The following is an 18,550-nucleotide window of genomic DNA, read 5'->3' as shown; positions in this document are numbered from 1 at the left end:
TGTACTTGCTAGACTACACACTTCATCCTTATCATAAAAACTCTTGGAAAGCCACTTTTCTGCCTACTCAGTGCGCGGTTTGGATCATTGTGAATGTATTTGCCATTAATTACCTGGGTCTAAAGGTGTGTCCAGCAGTGGCAGATGTGATGGGCTTTGAATTTTGCTCTGCACACAGCATGCACGGGGAAGGAAAAAGGAAAGGAAGGGAAAAAAAAGATGTAAGGGCACCACAAATGCAATTTGTTGAACTCCTCTTATTCCTAGGTTTGGAAAGGCGAGCCTGAAGGTGGTAACAGTGGCCTGAGGGCCCCTCCGCTGTGTTCCCCATGAATGAGACACAGGGGCAAGTTCATCAGGGAAAAGGGTCAGCTGACATGAGCACAAATTGGTCAGTCAAATGTTTCTGTTTGCCTTGCCTCTCTGACAGCCAGAGAACGCAGAGCAAGAAAAATTGGCCCCACTTTTTCTCTTAGTCAGCACTCTCCCTCAGCTGTTCCCACTTCCACAGTCTGTCCAAACACACTCATTTTGAGAGTAACCTGATTTTGTCCCAAGTGCATATTCCTACCATTTCCAGCCTCCGTTAGTAGGATTTTCATATGTCATGACTTTCTTCTATTTCTCACCCTTGTTTTAACTCATGAAACTCAGTATTGTACCCCAAAACCAAGAGCTCAAGCTTTTCTTACAGTTCCAACCAGCTAAGGAAGGAACCAGACTCGTCAGTGACCACGTGTGGACGGCACTCTCTCCTCACTCTTTGCACACGCAAACACACACAGATCCACACGTTCCTTCATTAGGAAAGGAATCGGGAGGCCAGAGCTATGAGCCATGAGGTTCAGAAAAAGGAAACTGCTTTCCCGACCACAACCCTGGAATAACTCAAGTAGCGACATCTCCTAACGAATCCATCCCAGGTTTTGCACAAAGCATGGTGGGTTTATTAGTTCCATGCAGCTCTCCAGCCTAGCTGGATATATTCATTAAAGCTGCTAGTTCTTTATCTTAATGACTCTCAGGCTTAGTGTATTATTCAATGCTCCTGGTAACAAAGGAAACAAGCCCTACATGAATGCCAAACCTTCCTCCTCTCCTTCCCTTCCCAACGGCTGCCTCCTCCCCCTCTCAGCAGACCCAAACCAACACCGGGACTCTTTGCCTAAGTCCCAGTGACACCGGTGCCACTTGCCACAGTGAAAATTAAAGAGCTTATCATATTAGCGTTATCTTTTATTACACTTCAGAGAGCATGGAGTGTCGAGAATTAAAAGTGGCAAGTTAGTGCTGAATTAAGAAATTCACTGCAACTGTTCAAAAAGCCCTGGGGAGCTACTTTCCTCGGCACCGAGCACCAGCAGGCAGCCTCCTCTCACAACCACCACTCCCATCCATCTCTCATGACCGCCTCTCCCATCCACCTCCCACAATCACCTCTCCCATCCTCCTCTCCCATCCACATTTCCCATCCTCCTCTTCCCTTCAACTCTCCCGTCTACCTCTCACAACCACCTCTCCCATCCACCTTTCCCATCCAACTCTCCCATCCATCCCTCAGGCAGAGCCAGGCGGTGTCATCTCCTGGCCAGCTGCTGCAGTTCCTTACATTACATCGAACAATCGACATCTGGCCCATTTTCAGTCATTCCCTTTACGTTTCATCTCTACCACGAGCACCACAGCAAGGATTAAAGCCCCATTAACATGTGCAATGAACACTTGCTTTGTCCAGAAACGTTACTTTGTCTTAAATGTGCACAGATTCTTTTCTTGTAGAACTTTCTGATCTAAATTTGACTATTGGGAAGTAAAACCAGCTTCTGCAGAAAACCCTCCTGAGGAAAAAGGGAATGGGTTTTTATGCAAACTGTATCTCAAAACCAATAATTCTGGACTTCAAAGGTATACATACAGTTGTTCAAATGTATTTATGAAGCACGGATACCTAGAAGCAACCGGTTAGTTCTCCATTGATTTATAATAAGGCCTGGAGAAGGGAGCCACCAGGGAGACCTTAGAGCAGCTTCCAGTACTGAACAGGGCTCCAGGAAAGCTGGGGAGGGGCTCTGGATCAGGGAGTGCAGGGTCAGGATGAGGCGAATGGGTTTCACCTAAAAGAGGGGAGATTGAGATGGGATCTTGGGAAGAAATGTTTCCCTTTGAGAGTGGGGAGGCCCTGGCCCAGGTTGCCCAGAGCAGGGGTGGCTGCCCCATCCCTGGAGGGGTTAAAGGCCAGGTTGGATGGGGCTTGGAGCCCCTGATCCAGTGGGAGGTGTCCCTGCCCGTGGCAGGGGTGGGACTGGATGGGCTCTGAGGTCCCTTCCAGCCCAAACCATTCCATGATTCTATGAAAGGTTGTATCTACTCAAAAATAGTTTTAGCCTGACTTTGGTTTGTTTGCATTTATGTAACTTCATCGATTCCAAAGAATCTCTCCTGCTTTTCCCTGCTGCAAATGAGGCAGCGATCAAACCGAATACTTCAGATCATGTTATGAAAATGAGCCAAGCCTGCCTAAACAAAGATCTCACATTTTATTTAAACGATGTTAGAAAGCACTGTGGGAATGGGCGCAATTTCTCCCAAAGACAAGTCCCTACAAATGGCATTAAACCAAAATGGCTTCAAAAGTCTGATGACGGGAAGCAATCTTCTGAAATCATAGCCACTAAGCCACACTGGTGAAGTGGAAAAATGTAAGAGGAAGAAAATGATTTTTAAATTTGACATCTGGAAAACATAGATTGCGGAATGCTGCTCCAGAAATACACGTATATTTTTAAATCCAGACGAGTTGCGTAACAGACAATTGGTGTCTGTGTTTTCCCCCTAGCTAATCTTGCGATAATTAAATCCTCCCGGTGAACTACTGGCTCTGGAACAACACTTCCTCGGTTATTTCAGAGCTGATACTGCTAGATAACGAGTTTAAACATATATTGTAGTGCTTAATAAACAAATGAAAACGCTCGTCTCACAGAAGTCCCGGCAGAGCCCGAGTGCCGTGTCGCAAGACGCCCTGCATACAAATGCCTGGCAGAACGAACGCACTGAGCCAAGCTGCTCCTGCCTTCATTTAATTGGTCCTTTAACTTCTCTGGCCCTTTGCGCTCCGCAAGGAGGGGCTACAGGATAATGGTCTCATTTTTCAACAGGATCCATGGCTCAGAGTTAATGGTGAAAATGGCCGAGCAGCCTGAGAACCTGCCATCTCCCCCTTCACTACAGCCCAAAGGGCGAGCATCGACAGATAATGTTTAAACACTCCTGGAACGGGTATGCTCAGCTACTTTGGCAATTGGTCTTGCACACCATTAAACTTTCTGTAATGCATTTGAAGGGAGCAAACAAAATCCCAGCGCTGCGCTGCAGACTGATGTCATGCTCTGTGTCCCTACCACACCGATAACCTCCTACATCCACAGGGCTCTTAACGCGCAGCAGCACTTTCTGCCATGCTGCACCATGCAGGCTGAGGGACAGACTGCCAAGTTGGATTTTTATTCAGATACAAAGAATTTGATTGCTAAGATCCTTCTTCAGGCATCAGAAGACTATTGCTGATTCCACTCTCCCTGTCTTAACTGTCATAGTAAACTTGTAATCTACACATTGAACTGATGTTTCTGGAACTATATGATTACGCCCCACAGTTTTTATAGAATCGATATTTAATTCCCGATTATAGACTTGTCCTGTCTGATACTTTTCCCCTTGCAGTGAGAAGTAGGTGTCTTTCATCATTCATAATTTAAGGCAAAGTGAAAGAAATCAAAGCGTCAGACACATGTTAGTGTTACGCAAAACTAGAAATCCTCTGCTGCTGCTTCCAGACTGGGTCAACAACAGCCTGGGAGCATCTGCAATCACACCCCCATCTTCAGCACAACTCATCTAACATCCAACTGTCCACTTGAAGCTGCTCTGTGGTTGGTTGGTTGACCGATTTCCAGTGTGTTTGTCAGAAATCTTCCAACAAAACATCAGAAAGGCTGAGTGTCCTAAATCATTCTGTGCAGACAGACTGATTTTGTTAAGTCTTGCAGCACAAGCCTCCTAAGAGGCTTTCTGCCAGCTTGCCCAGTTTGTGGGTGCCCTGCTTGGGCCAAAGTTGTTAGCAGCCCAGCTGGGAGAAAGGAATCGCTGCAGGTCAGCCAGGTTTCCAGTTCGTCTGAATAAGACAAAGTGGAAAAGTGATTCCAATTCTCACCCTCAACTTGAATGTTTCAGACTCCTCTCCTTTCCCTCTAGAAATGTTTTTAACTTTTAAGGCTGTGCAGAAATAATTGTTTGCTTTGAAAATTACTGAATTTTAACACGAGAGTCATCAGTTTCCATATTTCAAAGGAACACTGTGATTCCTTCGGCTCCTGGGAGATGAGCACAGTGCTCGTCTTCCGCGTGCGGCTCTAGGGTTGCAAAGCAGTGAGAACCACCACATCACTGTTGCTCATTTAAAATAAATGGCTTTCAAGTAAAGCACTTCATCTTCTACAGCAACTGGTTTTTTTTTTTCACCCCCTATTGTATAATAGAAAGAATTTGTGAATTAACCTGACCAAAGGAAACCCATCCTACGGTTCTTTCCCAGACAGAACTCCCACTGAGAAAAACAATCACTTTTACCCAGGAGAACTTTCTCGTGTGCAAGAACTGCAAGAACTGGTACCCCAGTGCATCCTACAGTTCTGGCTGCCACTGAAACCCCTTTGGGTTTATATCCAGGCCAAGCATAACATGCTGTCCCTTACTCTTCTCATCCAAAGACACAAAACACCATACAGTCTCTAAAACTCGCTCTGCTAGAACTTGTCCCTGTAGGATTTTTCTAGCCCACAGTACTAAGCCGTCCAGGTAAGGTGCCTCGTGTCAGCTCATCCGCGCTGCCTGAGGCCAGGCAGGGAGCTGCGGCCAAACCTCCACAATCCCATTCATGGTTTCCTTCCCCTCTGTTTTCACCTCATGGTTTGAATTCTAATATTTATGGCACAAGATATTTAGACGTGTCTTTTTGTAATGAAAAATAAAGGCTTCTTTTGATTGAATGTACAGAATGCACCTTGTGTCTGCAGACCAGGCGGACGAACATACTTACAAGTCGACTTGCCGTGGGTTTTCTCACAATTTGGACAATGATAGATGTCAATATCTGGTGCCTCTTCTTCTTCAACACCCACACAGCTGGAACAGATAAAAGCAAGCATTACATTAGCCTGAGTTCATCTCCAAATGCACAATTAATAATGAGAAAATGCAAACCCCAACACACCGTGCATTTTCTCTGCAGCCCCGCTGGCTGCTAACAGTGATACCAAAGGAAAGCTTGGTTGCTTTTTACACTGGTACAGACTGGATTTTTTGCAGCCTACATTCCCGATGTGATGCTAAAAGATGTGTCATTCAGGAGCCCACACCAGCTTGGTGTGGATCTCCATTAAAATGTGGCAGAGAGTCCCAAAGGATTTTATTTTCTCCAGGGAGACCATTTTTATATCTACACAGAGTTCTCCAAGCACACATAAACTTAATTAACAAAACACACATTCTATCCCAAGCATGTACAGACAGCTGCTAGGTACCACAGTCATGTTGGCAAGCCACACCATATGCAAGACTTCTACAGGTTCCACTTCTATTACAATATATGTGGATGAAGAGGAGAAGAAGACACGTAGCTCACAGCACTTCTGGCTGCCAAGAAGATGGGGTGTACCATGGCAGCTGCTTCGAACACCCACCGAGCTGACTGTGGATGGCACAACACACGTAACAATAGAACGCAGCCCACGGGCTCGCCGCGTGACTGCAATCCAACAGCAGAGCACGGCGCTGGGGAGAAACAAAACCCAACTTCCCAGGAATGAAGCATCTGAGATAAGAAGTTGTTGCACAGTCGAAGTGCCAAGCAGCCAGCCAAATAATCCAACTCTGGAATGGCACCATTCCTTCTGATCGAGGGAAAACAATCAGGATTCAGCTCCTGCTTGCTTGGTCTGAAGCGGCTCAGGCTGCAAGGCACATTGCCAGCACAGGAAAGAAGTATTTCAGCTGGGTCCTGTGAGATACAGCCTTGTGTCATGGCCCCAGGAGAGCCCAGCTAGGCAAGAGGACCCATGAGGAATTCAGAGTTTTTAGCTGCTAGTTCTGACTCAAAGGAAGCAGAGAGGAGCGTGCTTGTTCCTCTCCTGCAGGCAAGGCAAAGGAGGGCATCAGTTCTGCCAAGAGACTTACAGGGTCTCTCAAACCATTCTCACCATGTTCAACTTCTTTAGGACAACAATACAATGTCTAAAATTACAAACAAAATAATGGGAGAAATTCAGGTGGGTTGGATACACTGGTAATGACTAAACGTGATGGTTTAGATGCAGGAACACAAACTCGTTGTTGCTGGCAGACAGGAAAGTGCACGGATAAAGGACAGACAAGGCACGACCACGTATCATAGAATCATAGAATGGTTTGAGTCGGAAGGGATCTTAGAAATCATCTAATTCCACCACCTTTGCCATGGGCAGGGACACCTCCCACTGGATCAGGGGCTCCAAGCCCCATCCAGCCTGGCCTTGAACACCTCCAGGGATGGGGCAGCCACCCCTGCTCTGGGCAACCTGGGCCAGGGCCTCCCCACCCTCAAAGGGAAACATTTCTTCCCAAGATCTCATCTCAGCCTCCCTTCTTGCAGATGAAAAATGTTCCCTCTCATCCTCTCCTTGCACTCCCTGATCAAGAGCCTCTCCCCAGCTTTCCTGGAGCCCCTTTCCGTACTGGAAGCTGCTGTAAGGACCCTGGCAAGATGTGTGCATGCAAATGCATGCACAAGCTATATGTGAGCTCTTACACAAATGTGTCCATGCTTGGGGTAGGGTGAGCAACTCTTAAAATACACCACGAACCTTTCTGTTTGCAAAGAATCACAGAATGGTTTGGATCGGAAGGGACCTCAAAGCCCAGCCAATTCCAATCCTGCTGCCATGGGCAGGGACACCTCCCACTGGATCAGGTTGTTAAATCCCCATTCAACCTGGCCTTGAACACCTCCAGGAACGGGGTAGCTGGGCTTCAAGGAGAGCTTGAAACCACTGTGGTTTCCAAGGCACACAGTGATGTGCGCACCTCGATTACAAACCACAGATCTACTTGCTTTGAGAAAAGATCATCATCAAGCCCCATACTGAGCCTGCAATCAAGCTGAGAAAAGCCGACTTAGCCAAGACAAAGAAACACAACTTTTCCACAACCATAGCAAATGCTTCGTCGAAGCAAGATTCTGCCAGAAACCTCAGTGGATATTTTCACCCTATGCAGACGCTGGAGCATGTATTGGACCGAGATCCCTCCAAACCAAGAGCAGAGGGTGAGAGAGGCTTTGCAGCCCTTCATTTTCTGAATTCAGCCTGTGAACGGGCTGGTAAACAGGACATTTGTTCTGAATGGTGGAAAAGCGACTGCAGATTTGGCTGACGGTCTTTTTTTTACTAAGCAGTTACTTGAAGAAATACTATATTATTGGGTCTCCCTGGACAGACAGCATGGAAAACACATAAGTCTGCAGACAGGAAAAATCATCACAACAACCCAGATCTCAGAAGCAAGCACGCACAGACAGCAAAATACCAGATTAAGCAGAAAATTTAAACAAACCCTGGTAGATTAGAGCAAGCATAAGAGAATGGAGAGGATTCCTCTACCCATAAAGCTGTGTCAGCTGCTTATGCCACTGGATTCAGCTTGTTAAGCTTAGTAAAGGTATGGATTAGGCTCTACGCTAGGGCTTGAAAAGTCTATATTTAGCTAAAGTAAGGAGATGAGACCCTTGGGCGCTGCATGGATTGCCATGAGAGGAGGAATGAGAAGCCACTGCACTGGGCAAAGGCTGTGGCACGGTGGGAGCTATTGTTCTGAGAGCAAGAAAAAACACTTAACTAGAACAAAACAGAGAAGTAAAAATAACTGACCTCAAACACCAACGGTCCCCTGAAAGATGCAGTCAACTTTTCCAACTAAAACAAAGCTTTTGAATGAGGTTTAGACATTTATATAGGGAAAAGCTGCTGCCCTCATTGTATCTGAAACTGTCAGTTCAAACTTTCCTAGTGATCACACAATCATGGAACGGTTTGGGTTGGAAGGGACCTCAAAGCCCATCCAGTTCCACCCTCTGACATGGGAAGGGACACCTCCCACTGGATCAGGCTGCTCAAAGCCCCATCCAACCTGGTCTTGAACACCCCCAGGGATGGGGCAGCCACCACTGCTCTGGGCAACAGGACCTCCCCAACTTCACAGCAAAACATTTCTTCCCAGATCTCATCTCAATCTCCTCTCTTGCCACTGAAAACTGCTCCCTCTCACCCTATCCTTCTCACTCTTCGTATGGGAGCTGTTCCAGCCCTCAGATCATCTCCGTGGCCTCCTCTGGGCTCACTCCAACAGCTTCACGTCCTCCCTGTGCTGAGGACTCCAGAACTGAACACAGGGCTCCAGGTGGGGTCTCACCAGAGCAGAGCAGAGGGGAAGAATCCCCTCCCTCGTCCTGCTGGTCCCACTGCTTTGGATGCACCTCAGGACACAGTTGGTGATCACCCCACTGAAATATCTCGGGTGATTTTCAAGCAAAATATGAACCAGTTCCAGTTTGTGCCACTTTTCTCAATGCAAAGAGTCAGACACTTCACCAGCAAAACTCTGTGGGTCCCCGTGTCAACATACACATTAAAAACCGAATTTACATAGTTAAAAACAGAAAGACAGAAACAACCCTGCAAGGGAGAAGAACAAGGATTTCCAGCCCTTCAAGGACATTCCTGACAGAAGGAGAATGAGGATTTCTTGCCAAGTGTATTGGGTTTAAGCGGCAAAGTGTTGGTAGCCAGGGGTCCATCAGCTCCACGGGGATGACCAGGTCTCCAGAGCGTTTGCACCTGCAAATGAGAACCAGGAGCCTGCCAGCCTTGGCGGATGTCAGTACCCAGTCCTGAAGCGACCCCCAGCCTCATTTACAAATGTCATATTTCACAGAGTGGTTAAATAACAAAGAATCGAAGTCCTTCTCCAGCTGAAGAAAACCAAGTCATCTCTAGCAGCCAAACAGCACTGCTCTTCCCCTCAACCCCTAAAATCGAGCACAAATGGTGCTTTGTGGTTTGCATCTATTTTTTTCCATGGGAATGCCCCACTTTGGTCCCTCCAGTTTCTTTTATCAGCCAGTTTGCCTGAGAGAAACACAAACATGAAAAGGACTTGAGCCAAGTGTTTGACCCCCTACAATGATCAAATGGGTTCAGACTCAGCCAGGCCTGGGAGCCAGCTCCGCAACAGCCCCCGCCACAGCCAGCATCTGCCAGGATCAGTCCTGGATGTGCTACCATCGACATGGAAGACCTGGAAAAAGCTCTCAATAGCACTTTGTGTAACTGTTCAGATCCGCCGATGAGATAAAAACAGACAGAAGAGGTCCGGTGGAGGGGCTGCAAGGCAGTCGGTAAGGTAGAGCTTGGAAAAGGATGGACAGAATATAAGGGAAAACTCGCAGGAGCAAGACTGGAAGCAGCCTTTGGAGCAACAAAAGGAGCAGATTTCATAGACTCACAGAATCATGGAATGATTTGGGTTGGGAGGGGCCTCAAAGCCCATCCAGTTCCACCCCTGCCACAGGACATCTCCCACTCGATCAGCAGCTCCAAGACCCATCCAACCTGGCCTTGAACCCCTCCAGGGATGGGGCAGCCACCCCTGCTCTGGGAAACCTGGGCCAGGGTCTTCCCACCCTCACAGCAAAACATTTCTTCCTAAGATCTCATCTCAATCACTTGCAGCTGAAACCCATTCCCCCTCATCCTGTCACTGCACTCCCTGACCAAGAGCCCCTCCCCAGCTTAGCTGAAGCCCATTTCAGCAATGGAAGGAGCTCTAAGGTCTCCCCAGAGCCTCATCTTCTCCAGACTGAACACCAACTCTGTCAGCGTGTCCTCGTATAGGAGGTGCTCCAGCCCATGGATCATCTCCGTGATAAGTCATGCAAGGGTGTAAAGAGGGTGTTCTCCAGTGAAGCATTTAGGGACGTCCCTGTCTCCAGCTGCTCCTTTTGAACTCTGTGAATATTAAGACATTTGGCAGGACCAAACACATTCCTCTTGGAGGAACTATCAGGTTCCCAAAATAAATTAGAAGGACAAAACTTTTACTTGGTGAAGAATAAAGAAGCAAGGAAGGAAAACACTCCCCAGATGTCCTGCAGAGCCTCACACTCGCTGTCTGTCAGGGCTGCAGCAGTAACGTGCCAGCTGGGAACCAGGGATGAAGCCAGAGCAGAAGATGCAGGAGCCCCAGCCCCACATGGCAGCCAGCAGGCACCACTCTACTGTGCTGCTCACCTGTAGAAACCTTGTCTCACCTTGCTGCCCATGTGCATCTAGGAATATCTTGTCAGAATGATTTAAAACAGCTTAATGGTTAATTTTTTAATGGTGAAGGACTGTTATGAAAAGCAACTGAGGGACCTGGGGCAGCTTATCCTGGAGAAGAGGCTGAGGGGTGACCTCACCGCTCTCTGTAGATCCCTGAAAAGAGGTTCTGATGAGGTGGATGCTGGCCTCTTCTCCCAAGGAACAACAGATGGGATGAGAGAAAATGGCCTCAAGTTGCACCAGGGCAGGTTTAGATTGGATATTAGGAAACATTTCCTGACAGAGTGGTGAAGCCCTAGCAGAGGCTGCCCAGGGCCATGGTGAGGTCTCCATCCCTGCAGGATTTCGAACAATTTGTAGATATGATGCCTGGGGACGCAGTTTAGCAGGCACGGTGGACTGGATGATCTTTGGGGTCTTTCCCAACCTTAAGAAGTCCATGATTCTATGGCATAAGGTATTTAACTCAGGTTGAGTGTAAAACGAATCTGACAGTGTGATAAAAGTGAAACATCGTGACTGATGCAGATGAATTTTACCAAAACTGTTATGGGAAAATAATAATAATAATAATAATGAAAAGCAAGACCTTCAATATTACTGCTGTTTCAGCTGATCTGTCACACGCTTTACAGAGGCTTAAATGAGAACTAGCACAAAAAGAAGCATTTGCAGTCAGAAGCTACAAATTACATTTTCATTAGAAACTCTTGCTCTTTGCCACTTAAAAGTGAAATTGCCTCTGTGTTCACAACAAGGGGACGTTCAAATTTCAGCATTCTGACAAAGTTAACAGCAATTTTCAGCTGAAAGAAGGGAGATGATTGAGATGAGATCTTGGGAAGAAACATTTTGCTGTGAGGGTGGGGAGGCCCTGGCCCAGGTTGCCCAGAGCAGGGGTGGCTGCCCCATCCCTGGAGGTGTTCAAGGCCAGGCTGGATGGGGCTTGGAGCCCCTGATCCAGAGGGAGGTGGAACTGGTTAGGCTTTGAGGTCCCTTCCAGCCCAAACCATTCCATGGTTTTATGCTTCTTTTATGCAGGCAACAATAATATAAGGTGCATAAATGAGAACTGTTAATAGCGTGAATGTATATGAGGAACTTGATTTGTCATCTCCAGCGAGATAACATTTTAACTAATTTTAGGAGAAAAATTAACACCCACGTAAAATCAGTTCTACCAAAAACATGTAATCTCCATTATCAACCAGAAGACAAGGAGAGAAACTGAACTTTTCTGTAGATGAGGCATTTGTGCGAGTGGGACCAAAAGGGTTTGCTCAGGCTCCCACCGTGCCAACTGGACGGCCCAGCACAGGGCACCAGCGCTTGTGGTTAAACGTTTTGTTCAGAATTTGTAGCGAGCAAATAAACTACTGGAGTTTTTGTTATATACTCTTTATTTAACTTAAATTCTGTTCTCAATCTTTATCACTTTGCTGGGAGCATGCTGAAATTAGGGAAAGTTTAGGGAATTTTCACACTGATAAAAAATTATCGTTTTCATAGTACCACAGAATGGTTTGGGCTGGAAGGGACTTTAAAGTCCATCCAGTTCCACCCCCTGCCATGGGCAGGGACACCTCCCACTGGATCAGGTTGCTCCAAGCCCCATCCAAACCTGGCCTTGAACACCTCCAGGGGTGGGGCAGCCACCCCTGCTCTGGCCAACCTGGACCATTCCCTCCAGTGCATCCAGTGCCAGCACCGGGGTGGTGTGTCTGGGTCCACACGTTGAGGTTCGCCTGGGATTTTTTGTTCGAAAGCTGTTGGGAAAAGTTGTGCTGGATTTTCAGAAATACTCTGAATCTCTCCTTTCGCTTAAAGAAAAAATAGCCTTTTGGAGAGCTTGGATGTTCCAGAGTGAGCCTGGCACTGTATTAGCAGACAAATTAGCTTTTAAAAAGAAATGTTCAGGTGCATTAAAGGTAGTTTTAGATAGCTTGACCAAATATCTTGCCCTGGTTCAAGATCCATCAAAAAACATTTTCACAGTGTTCTCCCAGAACAGCTTTTTTGATCCATTCCCCATATCCAAGGTTGACTTCTGGTATGAGGACAGGCCGAGAGAGTTGGGGTTGTTCAGTCTGGAGAAGAGAAGGCTCCCAGGAGACCTGAAAGCAGCTTCCAGTACTGAAAGGGGCTCCAGGAAAGCTGGGGAGGGTCTCTTGATCAGGGAATGCAGGGACAGGACAAGAGGGAGCAGTTTTCAGCTGAAAGAGAGGAGAGTGAGATGAAATCTTGGGAAGAAATGTTTCCCTTTGAGAGTGGGGAGGCCCTGGCCCAGGTTGCCCAGAGCAATGGTGGCTGCCCCATCCCTGGAGGGGTTCAAGGCCAGGTTGGATGGGGCTTGGAGCCCCTGATCCAGTGGGAGGTGTCCCTGCCCATGGCAGGGGTGGAACTGGATGGGCTTTGAGGTCCCTTCCAATCCAAACCATTCTATGATTCTATGACTTTGATGCTGGGCCAATATTAAGCAACAGCAGTTTCTTGTGCCCACCTCACAGCATCTATAAATGCAACAGCCAACACTGAGAGCAAGAGCTGTTAAGAAAAGGCAAAAAAGGGGACAGAAAGAAGCCATCAAAGAGCAGTGAAATAAGCTGTTCCTTGGATTTAGATCTGGTGTTTCTTTTCTGGTGGCTGTTATGGAGTGTAGTCTGACCAGGGCTCTTCCATGTATGCTCTCCATTATCTAAGGAGAAAACAGAGGCGGCTTTTCCTAAGCAGAAGGATTTGTCTCATCTAATCAGCCACTTATTTTCACAACACATACAGAAATTTCTGAGACCTGCTGTCAGAGATGGTTAAAGCTAAACAGCGAGTTCAGAAGTCATTCGGGAGAACAGGAAAAAACCACACGTCTGTCACTTGAGAAGGAGACCAAAGAGCATGTAACAGTGAGAGAAATGCCATGTGTGCTAGCTTGGGCACACATGCAAGTGTCCAACACATAAGACTTGTTGAATTATGGCCTAAGTGAGAGATAATTCTAGCTATATGGGCAACTAGGACCTGACATCACTTCATACATGCTCACTCTTGGAGCATTAGAAACATAAATTTAGAGGGAAAGACTTCCTTTCAAAACCAAACCGCATCTGTGCTGTTCCCTTGAGGAGCGCAGGAGCTTCGGCAACATGCAAGAGTACTGGAAACACCTGCACCATTCGCCAAGTTGTTATGGCTCTCTTAAATCTCAACTAAATCACGCAACTTCTTTGAATCAATTTCTCCAACTTCTAAAGCAGTACCTTGGGAGCAGAGCCCAGCACCCACCTCACCGCAACCTCCTTTCCAGGAGCTGCAGAGAGCGATGAGGTGTCCCCTCAGCCTCCTTTTCTCCAGAGTAAACAGCCCCAGGTCCCTCAGGCCCCCCCAGAACCCCTGGGCTCCAGACCCTTCCCAACTCCGTTTTCCTTCTCTGGACACATTCCAGCCCCTCCATGTCTTTCTTGTAGTGACGGGCCGAAAACTCAACCCAGGATTCAAGGTGTGGCCTCACCAGCATTGAGTCCAGAGGGTTGATCCCTTCCCTGCTCCCGATGGCCACACCATGGCTGATCCAAGCCAGGATGCTCTTGGCCTTCTTGGCGACCTGGGCCACTGCTGGATCACATTCAGCCACTTTTGACCAGCTCCTCCAAGTCCTTTTCTGCCAGACAGCTTTCCAGCCGCTCTTACCCAAGCCTTGAGTGCTGCATGGGGTTGTTTTTGAGCCAAGTGCAAGACCCAGCACTGGGCCTTCTTGAACCTCATACAACTGGCCTCGTCCATCAATCCACCCTGACCAGGTCCCTCTGCAGAGCCTTCCTGCCCTCATGCAGATCGACACTGTCGACTGATTTAGTGTCATCTGCAAACTGACTGAGGAAGCACTCGATTCCCTCATCAACAAGACTGGCCCCAACACAGAGACTTGGGGACACCACTTGTGCCAGGCTGCCAACAAGACTTAGCTCCATTAACCACAACCCTCTGAGCTCACCCATCCAGACAGTTTTTACCCAGTGAAGAGTATGCCTGCCCAAGCCACAAGCAGCCAGCTTCTCCAGGAGAACGCCAAGGCAGACAGTATCAGATCTCCACACAGCCACTGCCATTAGGCTATAAACAAGTCCCTACAGCATATATCAGCAATGCTGTTCTAACATAGGACACATATTCATAGAATCATAGAACAGTTTGAGTTTGAAGGGACGTTAAAGACTGTCCAATTCCAAACCCCTGCCATGGGCAGGGACACCTCCCACTGGATCAGGTTGCTCAAAGCCCCATCCAACCTGGCCTTGAACACCTCCAGGGATGGGGCAGCCACCACTTCCCTGGGCAACCTGGGCCAGGGCCTCCCCACCCTCATTATGAAGAATTTCCTCCTCATGTCCAATCTAAATCTTCCCCTTCCAATTTAACGTCACCATCCTTCATCCTATCAAGCCATGCCTTTGTAAACAGTCCCTTCTCAACTTTCCTGGAGCCCCCTTCAGATACTGGAAGGTCACTATAAGGTCTTCTCAGAGCCTTCTCTTCTCCAGGCTGAACAACCCCAACTCTCTCAGCCTATCTTTGTATGGGAGGTGCCCCAGCTCCCCAAGGCACCACTGCATTTTGGCATAGCTGTCATGCCCAAAAGCCACAAAACCATTCAAGTACTCAGTTGCTGGAGGCACAACATGAAAAAAGTTTTATTCCAGCGAACAGTCACAATGCAGTCAATCCTGGCTGTGTGCTGTTAAAATCTGGCACAGGGGGCAGGGCTGTGCAATACACTCCAGCCCTTCAGGTCAGGATAGCATGGGGAGCACCAACCCTGGCCAGCCCTGGGTGTCCAGACAGGATATGAGGCCATCGCCAGCACCCTAGAGCAGCTTGAACCAGCCGTTCCGGAGAGCCAGGTCCAAGCTCTGATGAGAAAAACGGCATGAGCAGGAATGCTGCTGAAATTCCTGAAGGTGTTCAAGGTCAAGTTGGATAGGGCTTTGGGCACTTGATCCAGTGAGAAGTGTCCCTGCCCATGGCAGGGATGGGCTTTGAGATTCCTTCCAACACCAACTATTCCATGACTCTGTGATTCTATGACTGTACATGATGCTCTCCTTACTCTCTAAGTACACTTCTCCTTTGAGAAGCCCACTCCCACCACAACCTCCAGCACCCAGAGAGAGGGCATGGTGTCTTCGGGGCAGAGGCTGGGCTGTATCTCCATTTCTACCTTATTTATTATTTGGGAATTCTCTGGTGCAGGGAGTGTTGCCCAAACTTTCATGCGTGCAGTTGTCCTAGAAGTTAATCGCTTGCTCATAAAGCAGTTGCCCTTCCCTTTTAAAAAGAGGAAAGGAGTCTGGTTGAGAAATGCAAGCAGGATTGAATCACAGCAAGGAGCTGCTCTCTCCGCTTCTTCACCCCTGCATTTCAGCCAGTTGTTGTGCGAGTTTTGCTCTCCTGGATAAACTTTGCACTTTGTGTGACTGAACAACATTTGGCCATTTCTTCCCCCGTTGTTTGCCCTTGCAGCACACAGCAGAGCTCAAGCCCTCTGGGAGAACGCAGGAACCACTTGACCTCTATAAAACTATTCATAAAAGTGAGTGAAATCAGGACCTCCCTGAAAAAGAAATGTTGCGGCCAGCTACGCCAGCTGGGGGGTATTTTTCTTAATCACAAATGGCTGAGGGACTTCAGGGATGCTAATGACCAGCACAGGTGCTGAGCACCTCCTTGATTAAGAGACAATAAACCCCCTTTCTGGTGAGAAGAACCTATCTCTTCAGTACCCAAGCATCCATGTGTACGGCCAAAGAACCATAGAACCACAGAACAGTATGGGCTGGAAGGGATCTCAAAGCCCATCCAATTCCAAACCCCTGCCATGGGCAGGGACACCTCCCACTGGATCAGGAGGTCCAAGCCCCATCCAACCTGGCCTTGAACCCCTCCAGGGATGGGGCAGCCACCACTGCTCTGGGCAACCTGGGCCAGGACCTCCCCACCCTCACAGAAAAACATTTCTTCACATTATCTCAACTCCCCTCTTTCAGCTGAAAATCACTCCCCTCATCCTGTCCCTGCGCCCCATGATCAAGAGCCCCTCCCCAGCTTTCAGTACTGGAAGCTGGTCTAAGGTCTCCCTGCAGCCTTCTCTTCTCCAGGCTGAACAACCCCAATAGCCTGTTCTTGTATGGGAGGTGCTCCAGCCTTCGGACCATCTCCATGACAAGGCATGCAAGGGTACCACTAACTTCATGACCTCCCCTGGACCAGCTCCATCAGCACCATGTCCCTCCTGTCCTGAGGACTCCAGAACTGAACTCAGGGCTCCAGGTATGGTCTCACCAGAGCAGAGCAGAGGGGCAGAATCCCCTCCCTCCCTGCTGGCCCCACTGCTTTGGATGCAGCTCAGGACACAGTTGGTTTCTGGGCTGCAAGCGTCCATTGCTGGTTCATGTTGAGCTTCTCATCCCCCAGCACCCCAAGTCCTTTTCCTCAGGGCTGATGCAAATCCATTCTTTACCCAGCCTGTGTTCATCCTTGGGATTGCCCTGTCTTAGGTGCAGGACCTTGCCCTCGGCTTTGTTGAACCTCATGAGGTTTGCTCAGGTCCACCTCTCCAGCCTGTCCAGGTTCCTGGGGTCCTCCTATCTGTTTATCACAGAGTCATATCTGCAAAGATCTCAGCAGAAATCTCAAACCCCAGTGATGTGAAATGATTGCCTGCTCAGGCTGGGTCTCACTGCTCTTGCTGCGAGTGGCACCCCACACTTAGCCGCCCAGAGAGCCAAAATTCCCATGCAGGGTTTTGAAAAGATGGACAGAAAATTGTGCAGAAGGTGCACCCCTAACTGCAAGTAGAGCTAAAATCAGTGTAGAAACAAAATGCAGACAGTGAGAACTTCCATTACATTCAGAGAATTACAGATTCATGTAATCAACAATACCCACATTGTTCGAGCCTGAGTCATAAAACAAGTTTAAAAACAGCAGAAGCAAACCGGATTTAGCAACAGAGACTATTATTATAGGATATATTTCCCTAAGGTAGAATAGTTTTGTCTCTATTAATCTGAACGCTATTAATGATAAGCCGTCCTCAGCTGCTGCTTGTGGGAGCAGGTTAGTTGTGGAGAAAGACATTCTGCTTTTGAAAGAGGTTCTATCTGACCCGCTTGCTGAAGTGTCCAGCGATGCTATAATCTCAACACCTCACGAAGTTCAGGTCACTCTGCAGAGAGCGGCTGTTATACATGATTGCCCTGCTGTCAACTCGGGCACAAATATTGAAATACTCCACTGTTTCAGGTGCACAAGGGATAGGATGAAACAGCCTCAAGCTGCACCAGCGCAGGTGTAGGTTGGATATTAGGAAGCATTTCTTCACTGACAGAGTGGTGAAGCACTGGCAGAGGCTGCCCAGGGCAGTGGTGGAGTCCCTGTCCCTAGAGGAGTTCAAACGTGTGGCCGTGGCACTTGGGGACGTGGTCTAGCAGGCACGGTGGGGTTGGGCTGATGGTTGGACTGGATGAGCTTTGAGGTCTTTCCCAACCTTAATGATTTCTTGATTTTATGATTCTATAAAACACACTTTCAGCCTCTACATAGAGTTAAAGTGCCATAGGGAAGACTCTTCTAAGTTGATGGTAAGACAACAAGTCCTTAAAATGCACTGCACGCTACACCACTACTTTAACTTAGGAAGGAATGTATTAGAAGAAAAACTGTAATTTCTCACCCAAAAAGAGGCAGTAAAAAAATTATATGGTGAAAAAAAGGGGAATTTTTTTTGTCTTGAAGCGACGAGTTGAATGACGCTGAAACACAGGGTGATTTTTAAAAGCACCCCTGAAGCCATTTGGCAGTCTAGCTCTGATTTTCATTTGTGGGATTTGCCCTCAGAAGCCTCCGAGCTGTATGTTCATTACTACATAATACTACTGCTACAAAATAATAATACTCATGAGATGCCACCTGGAGTCCTGTGTCCAGTTCTGGAATCTCCAACATAAGAAGGACATGGAACTGTTGGAAAGGGTCCAGAGGAGGCCACAAAGATGATCTGAGGGCTGGAGCGCCTCTGCTATGAAGACAGGCTGAGAGAGTTGGGGTCGTTCAGCCTCAAGAAGAGAAGGCTCTGGGAGACCTTA

The 18,550-nt window shown here is 47.9% G+C and overlaps 1 protein-coding gene across 4 annotated transcripts in view; it reads right to left on the bottom strand.

The window, feature by feature from the left end:
• Positions 1-18,550, bottom strand: part of PHF2 (PHD finger protein 2) — a 91,735-nt gene that overhangs the window by 40,542 nt on the left and 32,643 nt on the right. For all 4 annotated transcript variants that reach the window (XM_069865661.1, XM_069865664.1, XM_069865662.1 and 1 more), the window contains exon 2: positions 5,099-5,184. In XM_069865661.1, coding sequence (XP_069721762.1) covers positions 5,099-5,184 — 86 coding nt within the window. The remainder of the gene's footprint in view (positions 1-5,098; positions 5,185-18,550) is intronic.

This window comes from Phaenicophaeus curvirostris, chromosome 11 (assembly GCF_032191515.1).
Source record: "Phaenicophaeus curvirostris isolate KB17595 chromosome 11, BPBGC_Pcur_1.0, whole genome shotgun sequence".
NCBI lineage: Eukaryota > Metazoa > Chordata > Aves > Cuculiformes > Cuculidae > Phaenicophaeus > Phaenicophaeus curvirostris.
The sequence above is the reverse complement of the archived record's forward strand: the minus strand, read 5'-3'. Positions and strand labels throughout refer to the sequence as shown.